Raw genomic sequence first — 12,252 nt, 5'->3', positions numbered from 1 at the left:
AATTGATGTTCAAAAGGCAGACTGTAAAACTAGCGTGTTTAATTCATTCCTGTGTTTTCCAGTCTACAATATAGTTGGATCTGCTATTTAGCCTCATAAAATTAACTTTCAAAGACCTGATCTCCCACACCCCACACAGAGTTTTAAAAACTAGATGCATTTAGAAGAAACAGAAAAATAAAATGTTCAGAGTCACTTATTTCTGCAGAAAGTGCTACACTGAGCTCTGGATAGCTCTTTGCTGTGGTGTAAATTCTCTTACTCTTTGCATGGAGAGAGGATCCTGAGATTTGCACAGCAGGATAAGTGTTATTCTTATGACTAGAAAAAAAGCAGGCAAAATGAATCCCCCTCAAGGAAAGAGAAAGGCAACATGCATTCACTGTATTACAGTGAGAACTCTGGGAATCTAAAGATCCTAAGATCCCTTGCTCTTCAGAAGACAGTGATTTGTGAGACTTCTGAGGATTCAATTCCATAATATCAAGTCCTCAGACACCAAATGGTTTTCCCAATACTTGAGCCTAGTGATGAAGCATGGCTGAGAGCTAAGTCCCAAGTTCCTGAATCATAAGCCTTTCTAGAATGCTCTGCCAGACAGCGATCATCTTCAGGACAAGAGACAGGCAAGTTTCAAAAAATTACTTAAAATCCAATTGCATACTGTGTTTTGTTCTTTTTATTCAAGTGTCTATTGGCAACATTAATCCTGGGCAAAAGGATGGTCAGACTTTTAAATTTTGCTTCCAGATTCAAGGCCCAAGCCTTCTTACATGATAATTTCATATTATTTCATCTAGTCTTCCTACTGATGAGATGCTTAAGAAATACATGTGTTGCCCCCATCACCTTCAGAATTCCTGACTGCTACCTACTTTCCAATCTTTGAGGCTGAAAAGTAGCAAAACTGAGAAATCCATTTTCAAGGAGGGAAAGGAAGAGCCTGGAAGTTGTGCAGATGAATGATGCTTCCTCAAAACGGAATTTGTGACACTTAAGCTTGTTTGTCAGTGGGTGTTTATGTTTCAGTGACTAACTATTAAGCTAAAGGAAGCTGAAAGCAGCATTGTTTTTGCTAAAAAGGAACAGCCACAAGGTATAAGAAAAGAAGGAAAAGCCAGAGACTGAAACAGGATCTGTTAGCTCTAAGCTGCAGCAGTGAAATGTTTGCCTCTTACACAGACCTCTTTCCACAGCTATGTTTTAAGGAGTCTATTTCTACTGGCAGACACTTGTCATCCATGATATAACCTTCATTTTCCAAGCACACTTGGATTGATTTTATACAGTAGATCACGTAAAAAACTAAGCTAAAAAGCCCTCTTTAGAAGTAAAATTTGTAGGCTAACTAAGTGTATCAATAGATGATGTATTCTTACAAAATGCTACTGTCTGATGCAACAACAGCCAATAAGTAAATTTAACTCTCTGGCAGGAAAAACAAGACAATCTGAAATGAGACCACATAAACCCAGAAGACCTTGAGGTCAGGATGTATCAGAACTCTACATTCCTCCTGTCTCATAGTGGTCTGATCAGAGAGATCTCTTGAAACAAACTGCGGCAGGAGAAGGAGCAGATTAATATTTAACTTAAAACATTTTCCTCCTATTTGGCAGCTGCCAGTATAGAGTAAACAAGCTTCACCAGTACTTAATGAAACAGAAGCTCTCGGGAGCTGGCTACTCTTAGATACTGCTTTTCTGGGAGGCAGAGAAGAGGATTGTCTCTGCAAGAGACGTGGACTTGTTCCTTTAAAAACAGGAGGGGAAAAAACTCCCCCACCAAAACCACCAAGTACTTTGGAACTACAACCTGTAACAGAACACGCTGGTCCCTCTGGCACAGTCTCCTTTTACAATACAGATGCACATATCCCTACCAAAACAAATCAAATAGAAATTCCTGCTCCTCTTGGAGTGCTCAAATTTCCATGCCAAACAAAGCACTACTCATTCCTACTAAAACCCTGTCTTTTCTTTTCTTTAAAGTCTCTCCCCTTTTTTCAGCCTAATCTCCTCTCAGCAAGAGTTTAACAGATATTATTTCCTTGAACCACCTCTTCCTTTTAGTTAGCAGTCTGCTGAGATTGCCTCCTCCTAGTACAACCCTCCAGGGTCAATAACAATACACGCACATGTTTGAATTGGGAGAGTAGGGCATGGGTTCTTGTTAGTCTAAATAAAATACAACCGAAGTACAGATCCTACCATAACTGTAATTCTGTACAACAAAACTGCACAACATATTGTGCTATATTAGCAACTACTACTACTGGAGCAATCTACTCGAGCAGCTGCCAGAATAACTGTTTGTGCTCAATAAGTCAAGTACATTCCACCCAGTCACCAAAGAAATGAAACTTGAGAATGCACCTCCCACCAGCCTATATGTCACTATGACAGGGCATGGATACATAAATGGCCTCGGCGTAGCTTCCCCCAATAGAGAGCACTTAACCAAGAGTTTCCTGAAGTATGCTTGAAGTCTCAGATGAGGAACTGGGTAGATCCACTCAGCTGTCACCATTAATTTTTTAAAAAAAAGCATCAGATCATTATAAAACCAAAAAGGAGGGCAAGTATGAAAAGAATGCTGTGCCACAAAAAGCAGAAGCTGCTGGCCAATAATTGATGAGAAGTCAGAGAAAGTTGAGGGAAGCAACCCTGTAGCTTACTTATAAAGAGAAAGTTGCAAAAGTTACCCGGCATTTTACTCATTCTAACATATTTAGTAATTTCAGTCACTGGAACATGACCACATCCAGCCCCAATGAAGTGACAGAACACACCATTCTCAGCACAGTTCAGGAATAACAAAGGACTAGATTTTCAGACTGGACTGCATGCGCATGAAGGCATCCTACACGTGATTAACACCTAGCACCTACAAATACTATTTAAATCAGTGGGAGCTGTCAGTGACCAGCACTTTTCAGAAGACAAGCATCTGTCTAGACCTCAGATACCTATCACCTCAAAAGGTAAACTGCAATCCAAGCTTCTGCTCAGTGGTTCACACAAAAGGGCAAGGCACTCCAGGAATTCTCAGGAATTCTGCAGTAGATGGAGGTTTTTACTTACAGCTGCTATTGTAGCTTTAAGTTTGCAAGCTGCCTAACTCAGGGTTTAAAACCTGAAGTCCCCATGTTCTGGGAGAAACCAGTAACTGAAGCGCCACTGCTGGTCATCTTCAATTCTCTTTGTTGGTCAGAAGTCACTTTGTCTACAAACCAGTGTGTCTCAAAGCTGGTAGCCAGAAAAAATTAGAAAAAAGACATTCCTGAAGAAAGAAAACCAGGATCATTATGTCCCCTTGCAGCCAAGTAGTGTACCCTGGAACTTACAAAGCTACGCACGCTTAACAGTCAAAGCTTTCTCATACAAGCATCTGTTGCCAATGCAGTGATTTGCAGTGACTGTTTTGTCTGCAGAGAAAAAGATGTGAGGCTTGCTCTGTCATGTCCTCAGTAAGAATCATTCTGAGAAAACAACGTATGAAATAAAATTCAAAGCTGACTATCCCTCTAATATGCTGAATTTTAGGAGTTTCAGCACAAAAAGCAGTACACCCTTTGCAAAAGACATTTAAACACACTTTAGTTATAGCTGTTTTAAATTACACATCACCTTTTTAAGCAGGAAAATATCTCGAAGTTGCAAGATATTTCTCTGTCTGGCAAGTACCCACTCCCTAATATTCACATAAGGGTGGCACAATTAGATTACTTCATCTTTACCATGGAATTCTCTGCAATAAAATGAAGCAAGAGTACAGGACAATTTGCCCTGAAGAACATGCGTGCTACAAAATAATGGTTACAAGGAGGGTACAGTTCATTGTTAGCTAACTTCATTTAATTTGGGCATAAATCACCTTAACATAACCTAAGACAATGGCAGCTCACAAAGACGCAGACTGTTAGAAATACCCAGTGCTATTTCCTCTGAGGATATTGCTCACTGACAAAAGGAGTGGGACCGGGGCTCAGGAAGGTCATCTCCACAGCCAGGGCAACAGAAGCTGCAGGATACAGGCTACACGCTGCCCTTTACTCAATGGGTAACAGGACACAGAGCATTTCAAAGACTAGCTATGCAAGTAGGCTAGCTAACAATCACACTGCCAAAAGTTACTGCTGAGGGAAGTTCCATTTTATTTACAGGCCTCAAAGTTCATTCTTATCTTTGGACTTCAACCTATTGGTGTCACATAAGCAGAACAGCATTTGATAATACTACCTCTCTTCTGACTTTGCAGAAGAAGAGAAGAAGAGAAGACGAGGAGGAGGAGAGAAAGAGGGCTGTATAAAAGTCACTGCACGCAAGCTAGGACTGAAGACTGATATTTGTGTTCCAGGACTAGTGACTCTCCAAAACAAATTCAGGGTCAATTTTCCCACTCCTCCCCATAAGCAAGCATTAAGAGTATATTTACCTCAGCTTCTGCTATTAGCTGCATTTTCCTCGTTATTGCATGGTCAACATCAACCCGGCCTAAGGAAAGAAAGCAAAATATTTAACATTTGCATTTTCAGTGATGCAAGCTGCATGTCTGAAAACACAGAAAGCACAACATACAGTAGCTTAGTCACTGATTTTTCAATAGTGCTTCTGTCTTCTAATAAGATCCCAGTAAGTTCAAAACTAAGCTGCAGGGAATTCATAAGCTATGGCCAAGTATTTTAAACAGCCATTTAGGATCACAGCGCTATAAGGCAGTTGACAGCTGATAACATGCTGGATTTTTGAAAGTTTCATTTTCTATCAGCAACTCAGCAAATCTTCCCAAGGTCCCTAAACATATTCAGCCTTGAAACAGCAATTAGAACAACCCTTAGAAGGTCACATCCCAGTGTGCTGATCTTTTATCAGAGTTTTATCTTACGCAGAGTGAACTAGATGTAAGAATAGGTTGTCTGGAGGTCTCTACATTGCTGATAGACAAGGCAGCCAAATCATGACTATCTGTAAAATACTGTAACCAGCTCTGAAGACAGGCTAAATGGCAAGTTGGAACGTTATCCTGTGTTCAAACCTGGTTACTCCCACTCCTTTCATCCCCCCAGAAGTGCTAGATATCAGTCTGATGTTTCATCGCTTAAGCAAACAGTCAGGTCTAACCATGCCATGAATATCATCTGACTTTTATCATTACTAATACCATTGGCTAGTAAGTAAAGCCTCAGATATCACTTTTCTTTTGCATGAAGAACTATACGCATTTGAGATGTCTCTATTACATCATGAGGAACAACACACACAAATCAGACATTTCAGACTAGCTGAGTTTTAAGACAAGGTTTGTCTGCAATGGTTGTAGTGTACTGGCAAGCCAGCTGGTGTTTCACTTCGCCAATAAGAATCACAACACAGAAGACAGTTACTTAAAACAGAGTCTTGCACATGAAGGAAAAGCAAGATTAAGGCAGTAACATCCACCTCCCTAAAATACTACTTGAGTGAAAAAGATAGCAACAAACTTTGCCTTGAGCATGTCCTGTGGCAATTATAGCTACACCAGTACGTTACACAATAACACATCACTAAACACAACTACTTTCATGTTCAGTTTTAAGACAACACTACCACTTTGAGAAGAAAAGGATACTGAACTGATTCTTTAGTAACTTTCCAGTGAATCATGAGATAACAGATTTGCTGTAGAGTAGCCAGTGTTGTGCTGCTGCATGATGAGAAGACAAATTCACAGCAATATCACAGTTCACAATGCAGCCTCCTTGTCTTGTCCTCCTTGTATGTGCACAGCCTGTGCACCCAACTGCAGTGTTTTGTTTTATTAGAATCAAGTTCTTCTGCGATGCACACTAGTCTGAAGGTGCTCTTATGAGCAACCAGTTGTAAGAAATTTAGATAGACCTGCTTCAGAGATGACTCCATCTCCAATACTGGAGAAGAATTAAGTGGAACAAGAGACTATCTTTAATGAAGCTATGAAGCTATGCTCAGTTGTCAGCATTAATTTCTCCCACTGCCCCAATCAATCAGGAAGTTTTGGGTTTTTTTTCTGTAAAAACTGCTACACAAGCTACAGACTTAAGAAGAGACCAGCAACAACAGCCCATTACTTGGCAGTCTTATAATGCAACAACAAACAAGGATACTGCTTAACACCATGAATTTTTGGATGCATGCAAAGATCCATTTTTGCAAAAATAGAATTCCTGGTTGCTAAGCATCTCACCTCCAAGACAAGGAAAACTACCTCAGCATTTAAGCTTATCACACTGTTACACTTGCTAAACAGCAGCAGTTTGGAAAACAATTTGAGAGAAGAGTGTAAGATACCACTAGAGTCCCTTGTCCCACTCAGCTTGTGCACTTTGCAAGTCTCAGATGGATTCCCCCCCAGTAAGTTAAAAATAAAACCAAAAACCAAACCAAGTTATTCCACAAGCAGAACTGTATCCCCTTCATATCATCTAAACGGCTCTACTCCCTCGCTGTGCCACTCTATAGCAGTATTACTAGCCCTCTCGCCCATTACTACTACGCTAAGAATCACTTTGTGCTTACCTGCTGGAAAACAGACCAGACAGAGCTGTTCAACTCAAAGCACAACTAACCTTCCCTGAAGAAAGGTAAGAATTTGTCTCTCTTGTCCAGCTGCCAGTCTTGAAGACTCATCAAGTTTGCTTGAAGCATCCAACACAGCCAAAGAGGACAGAACACCCAAGACTTAAGGGATTGCACTATTTCCTTTGTAAACTAAGCTAAAAATAATGACCGCTGCTTTGACCATATATTTCCTGTCAGATCTTGCATTTGAAGTGTCAGTTATAACAATTACCCAGGAGCTTTGGAAATAAAACCCCCTTTCTGACTTAAAAGGGCTTTTAAGATGAATATAGTTTTACAGGTACCTAATGTACAGCTTCAATGATTGCACAGGAAAGGAGGCCAGTCTCTCACCTGATGACGTTCCAATTGCAAAATTGTATGCAGTGTCCCTCCTACCACTTTATTCACCCACACACCAACTTATATGCACAGACTAGACTAGAAACACAGTATCTTTTAAAAGGCTTTATATTCAACACCCCCGTGTCTTTAGTATATGCACCTCATAAAAAAAGTAGAACCACACATAAGCTTGTTGCTTCTTTTCCAGAACAGCGTCTCCTGTAGAAGAAAACCCACCCCAAATTAACAACTCATTCTGTGGTGTTGCAATGCCCCATAAACTCAAGCTGCATCGCAATGCAGATACAAAAACTCATCATCTTCTTGAATCACTCATCTTCTGTTGTGCAAGCTGCTACTTAAGGTTCTGTGAGGTCATTCAAGACGAGAATCATCACGTGATTTTGAGTTTAGAAGGAACTGAACACTGCTGAAAAGTCTAAATCCTCATTTTCCTTTGAGACTAAAAATGAAGACTGGAACCCCCTGTATCACTTTGGGATTGCAACATACAAAATGGACAAAAATGGACTCAAGGCTGCACAATACAAGCAACCACACCGTAGCATTTAAAACAGGATTGGAATCACCTTAAGAAAATGAGAAATACATTTAAAGTCATAAGGAAGAAAATCTTTGAAGGCTAGTACAAAATAGTAACAGTTTCACAGAAGGCTGAAGTAGGGTTTGCTTTGAAAGAGGTTTTCTCACAGGGAGAAGTTTTAACTTAATGGGCCTCGTGTTCCCCTCCCATCAGCAAAGACAGTGAGAAGATCTTTATCTAGCTAACCACTTGTCTTGGGCCTGTAGAAACTGATCTTCGTAGGATGTGACACCTCTGCACAGCTCAAACTCAAAGCAGGTCCAGAAATCAGAAGGGGGGGAAAAAATTGAGCAATGTAAATGTAAGCTTTCTTTCCATAGGAAGCCAGGCTAATTAAAGATCACCTGAAGATTGAGAAAGTTTCTTATTGTTGAAAGCTTGAGCAACTTAAGTTTCACAAAAGATTTACCACGTGCCTTTCTTAAATGATCTCATTGTCCCTTTTTCAACCTACTCTTGCACATGTTACAGATAAGTGACACTTGAGACTATTAGAGAAGCGCCCCACTCACGTGATCTGTTAGCACTGCAGCTTAGGATCCAACAAAAACAGCTTCTATGTAAGTAAGACACTAGCCAGCACACCAAGCAAGCTCTCAAAAATTAACTGTGTTAAAAAGCATTCATTTTATTTAACCACTACAGTCTGGAATTACCACCAATGGCACAAGTGGGAATAAGTCATTTGAGTAAAGCTGTGGCTTGCATGCAGTGTTACAGTTCCAGACAGTAGTGACTTCACCAGCCACAGAAGCTGCCCGCAGCCCAGCACTCAGACAATTGTCACTCAAACTGTTCCTGCATTGTGGCAATAAGCTTATTATTGAGCAGTTAGAACAACCCAGGGAGACTATTGCTATCTAAATCTTGAATTATTTCAGTTCATTACCGTAGTTACTTCAAAAAGGAAAAAAACCCAAAAGGACACTTCTTGGAACAAGCAAGCACACCACTCACAGTTCAGAGGCATTTTCCCCTAATGATGTCAGGATCTGTTTAACTTCAGGATCTTCATGGAAAGTCAGATACAAACTGTACCCAATACTGCCCTTCCCTAAAAGAGTTTAAATATATTATCTTCCTTATTTCTTGATCAGACAACTTACCACTCAAGAGGTTAAAGCAACATAGGCAGAAGGATTTCCTGTTACTGTTGGATACCTGGATTCAAACATCTTTAGAAACAGTGGAGATGTTAACCGAGGAGCAGCAATGTTAAAGCCAACCTAGTACAAGGCTATTGGAAAGAGGGGAAGCCTTCAATATCTGGTACAATACAACATATGTTAATTTGATGCTAATAAGCCTTATTATGACTTATGATAATTTATTTGGCCACTCAGCAGACAGAGGCATGTTATGACTAGATTGCTCCCAGGGCTCAGCTGATCTGCTAAAAGAACACACAGGCCATAGGTCACTGCACTGCAGCTGGGCAAAGAATTCAGTTAAAGCCATTTTGACAGGGACATGGGACCCAAACAGCCTTTTCACTAGCAGGAGGAAACATCAGCATTCTGTGTCATACGAGCATGTCCACAGGGTCTCCCACAGGAAACTGCTGAACCTTCACCAAACCCATGGGCTGCAAAACATGAGAGTGCCTAGAATTACCAGAATCTACATAGTCTCAGACAAAAGAGCTCTGCTTAATCCATCTTCCTGTAACACATTCAAGAAACTCAGTTCAAGCATCTTAGCCCCAAATTCATTAATCTGTAAGAAACAGCATCTTGACACTTGGTGCTGTAAGTCAGACTGCACACCCTAAAGCTTTCCAAATTGCTCCCTGTTTTAGAGCTCCCTCCTCCCACATCTATCATGTCTAGGCACACACAATTCATGCATTTCATGAACTATTGCACTGAGAATGATCAATTGTAACCTCTTCATTGGAAGATAACAACCTCTTTGTAAGACCAGCATTACCAAGCAGGCTTACTCATAACAAACAAAGATGTGCCACATAGCTTGTTTGCAGATCAGTTGCTTGAGACACTTCTAATCCTTTTCTGATTTCTGAGGAAACAAGGGCAGGCTCCACAAGCATCAGTTTACTGTTTGGAATGGTCTAATCTCAGCATTTGAGAGGCACTCAGATATGCACCTAAGAGCCATGTTCTCTCTAACCGTTTAAGATTTGCCCATCCAGTTTCTATTACACTCACTCCAGGTTAAGTTTTCCTGCAACTGGTACTGCCTGACATCAATATCCTATTAAGCAGAACAGTTTTATATTTATGTATCTCCATGCATTTATGTTTCTCCTTTGCTGAAAACATAGGAGACTACTCTTATTAAGGAAGACCAGCTTTTGACAGGGGACTACTGCTGCCTAGGTCACCTATCGACTCTATGCCAGGGCCAAATTAGTTGTTCAGTTATGGCATTGGAGCCAATTCAAGATGAGGTGACATATAAGACTGAAGTTCAGCTACCCTGTCAAAGTGAAATTACAGGCTGAATGATTACAAGATACAAACGCATCCAGGGACAGAATTCTTCTGGCAATCTCAAAGCTATGAAGATTTCCACCTAAGTATAAATTTGGGGGTACCTCAGTACAAACTATTCAGTCTTAGAACTCAGCAAGCAATGAGAGAGTTTTCAGCAGCACTGATGAGGCAAGAAAAAAACCCTAAACTACACAAATGGAAGAGTCAGACCTAACGTAGCTTTACAGCCAATATACAGGTTAAAATTATTCCTCTGATCAAGTTTAGATCAACCAAAGCATTTGAGTTTTAAGAAAGAAAGGATTAATGGCCTAGATGTTTCTGTAGAAAGTTCACACACTTCTGGGAACAAGTCCTGGACACATTAACTCTTAACTTAAAAAGGCAATGGTGTTTGCTCATCAGGGAGGATCAAGACTGGGAAACCACATTAGCAACTTAGTTTTTCTACAAAAATAATGGCTACAAAGACACTACATATATACTTGCATAGGAGATACTACCTTGACCTGGCTAGAATCCCCTGACTGCAATAAGCATGCATCTTGTCTGAAACTCTCCACAAAAATCAGAGTTAAGATGCTACTGCATACAGATCTGCAGGATGTTGCAGATCATCAGCTTCACGCTGCCTTTATACACATCAGGACAAATGCCTTTGTCCTTAGAAACAGCTGTTCCGAAGTGAATGGCTAGGACAAAAGAAAGCCAGAAAAGTCTATGGCTACTGCTTTTGAGAAATTCTTCCGCTTCAGCTGTGCCTTCACAGAAAGCCCTACCTACTTACACAAGTATGCTGTACTACATGAAGAGGCCACTATCTCGAACATGTGAGCACGTCAGCTTTGTAAAGCTTCAACCTTTGTGCTACAGAGATACTGATCTAACCCCACTGTACAGAGGAATTCCTGACCAGAGGGATGCATCTTCCTCCTGGGCCTATGATGTGGTCAGGTATCAGACTTGTGCCTCCTGCCTCCCTGTGGCATTCCTGTTGTCCCCATCACTCTGCTGAGCAAAGAGTCTGAAAAAGCTGGTAACATTTAAAGTCTCTGTGACACTTCTGCTGAACTGGCAGCAACCCTGGAAGGTAAGAGGCACCTAATCTTAACCAGGTTTTCTCCCAGCTGTACTTGCTGTCCTTCACTGCAGTTTGTGCTGTATTAAAACACATTGCATTGTTCTAAGCCAACCCACCAAGTACATGTACATGCATGAAAGGTCAGTACACTTACAAGAGATCTACCCCAGAATGTTTACTTGCTACACACCCACATCATCTCACCTGCAGTGACATTATGCCACATCTCTGAGATATTAAAATGAAAGACTTTTAAGGACAAGTACACCTACCTATCAAGCACTACTTATCACAGCTGTATTATTCTTTACCCACAAGCTTGCAAGAACTCAGATTCATGCATAACAGTTAAGGTGCTTCCACAGATAGAAAGGTAGAAGTCTGCTTCTAAACCCAACATAACTGTTTTCCAGTAGCCATCAGTTCCTTGCAGCATTAATGGAACAGTCCCATTTGATTAATTAAAATGATGCTTACAGCTTAAAATACCAGTTCTCTAAGGAGTTTGTGGGACAGCTCTCTCTCCAACTTAATTTTTGCAAGAAGAAATCTGACTTGTCCTAAACTTAAATTTGCTCCAACTCCCAACTCATTTGAAAGTAGTACTATGAAATACCGAAAATGTTGAGAAGCATACCAGTAAGAATTATCTCCTTGAGTCACTGGCAACAGGGTTTTGGAACTTATACTCACATAGCACATTGTGATAAACTAGTTTAGCTTTTTGGTTATTCTGTCTCACAAAGAGAAAAAGAAACAAGCTGCAATTTCATCGCTAACCTTCTTATCACTGGGCTGGAATGTGGCACAGCATAACCCAGGAGTCTGTGACAGTGTCCACAGAGTCCACAAGCAACACCGCTCAAGCTGCCACACAATTGTCCCTGCAAATCAAGGGACAGGACATATGCAGCAGTGACCCTTCCACAAAGCCAACTATAAGCCACATTACTTTTAAGGTGACTACAATATAAATGAATATAAACTCAACTGTTTATTGCTCTGTGACCCCTTCTAAGGCAGCCAAGGTTGAGACTAGATAGAAGGGAGCTGTTCTGACACTGAGAGCACCCCACAGGAGCAAAGAATGGTTCTCTGTGGCATCCTACCTCCATCTGCCTGTCAGTAGGGATATACCAGCTTAGCCTGGTATGTTAGAGACCATTTTGTTCAATCTTGAGGAAGCCA

General features: G+C 40.8%; 1 protein-coding gene across 8 annotated transcripts in view; it reads right to left on the bottom strand.

Moving 5' to 3' along the window:
- The window catches only part of SOAT1 (sterol O-acyltransferase 1), a 33,027-nt gene that overhangs the window by 14,646 nt on the left and 6,129 nt on the right, over positions 1–12,252 (bottom strand). For all 8 annotated transcript variants that reach the window (XM_064454480.1, XM_064454479.1, XM_064454481.1 and 5 more), the window contains exon 3: positions 4,438–4,496. In XM_064454480.1, coding sequence (XP_064310550.1) covers positions 4,438–4,496 — 59 coding nt within the window. The remainder of the gene's footprint in view (positions 1–4,437; positions 4,497–12,252) is intronic.

Source organism: Phalacrocorax carbo, chromosome 6, assembly GCF_963921805.1.
Source record: "Phalacrocorax carbo chromosome 6, bPhaCar2.1, whole genome shotgun sequence".
In the NCBI taxonomy this organism is placed as follows: Eukaryota; Metazoa; Chordata; class Aves; order Suliformes; family Phalacrocoracidae; genus Phalacrocorax; species Phalacrocorax carbo.
This window is presented reverse-complemented; position numbering and strand designations above follow the sequence as displayed.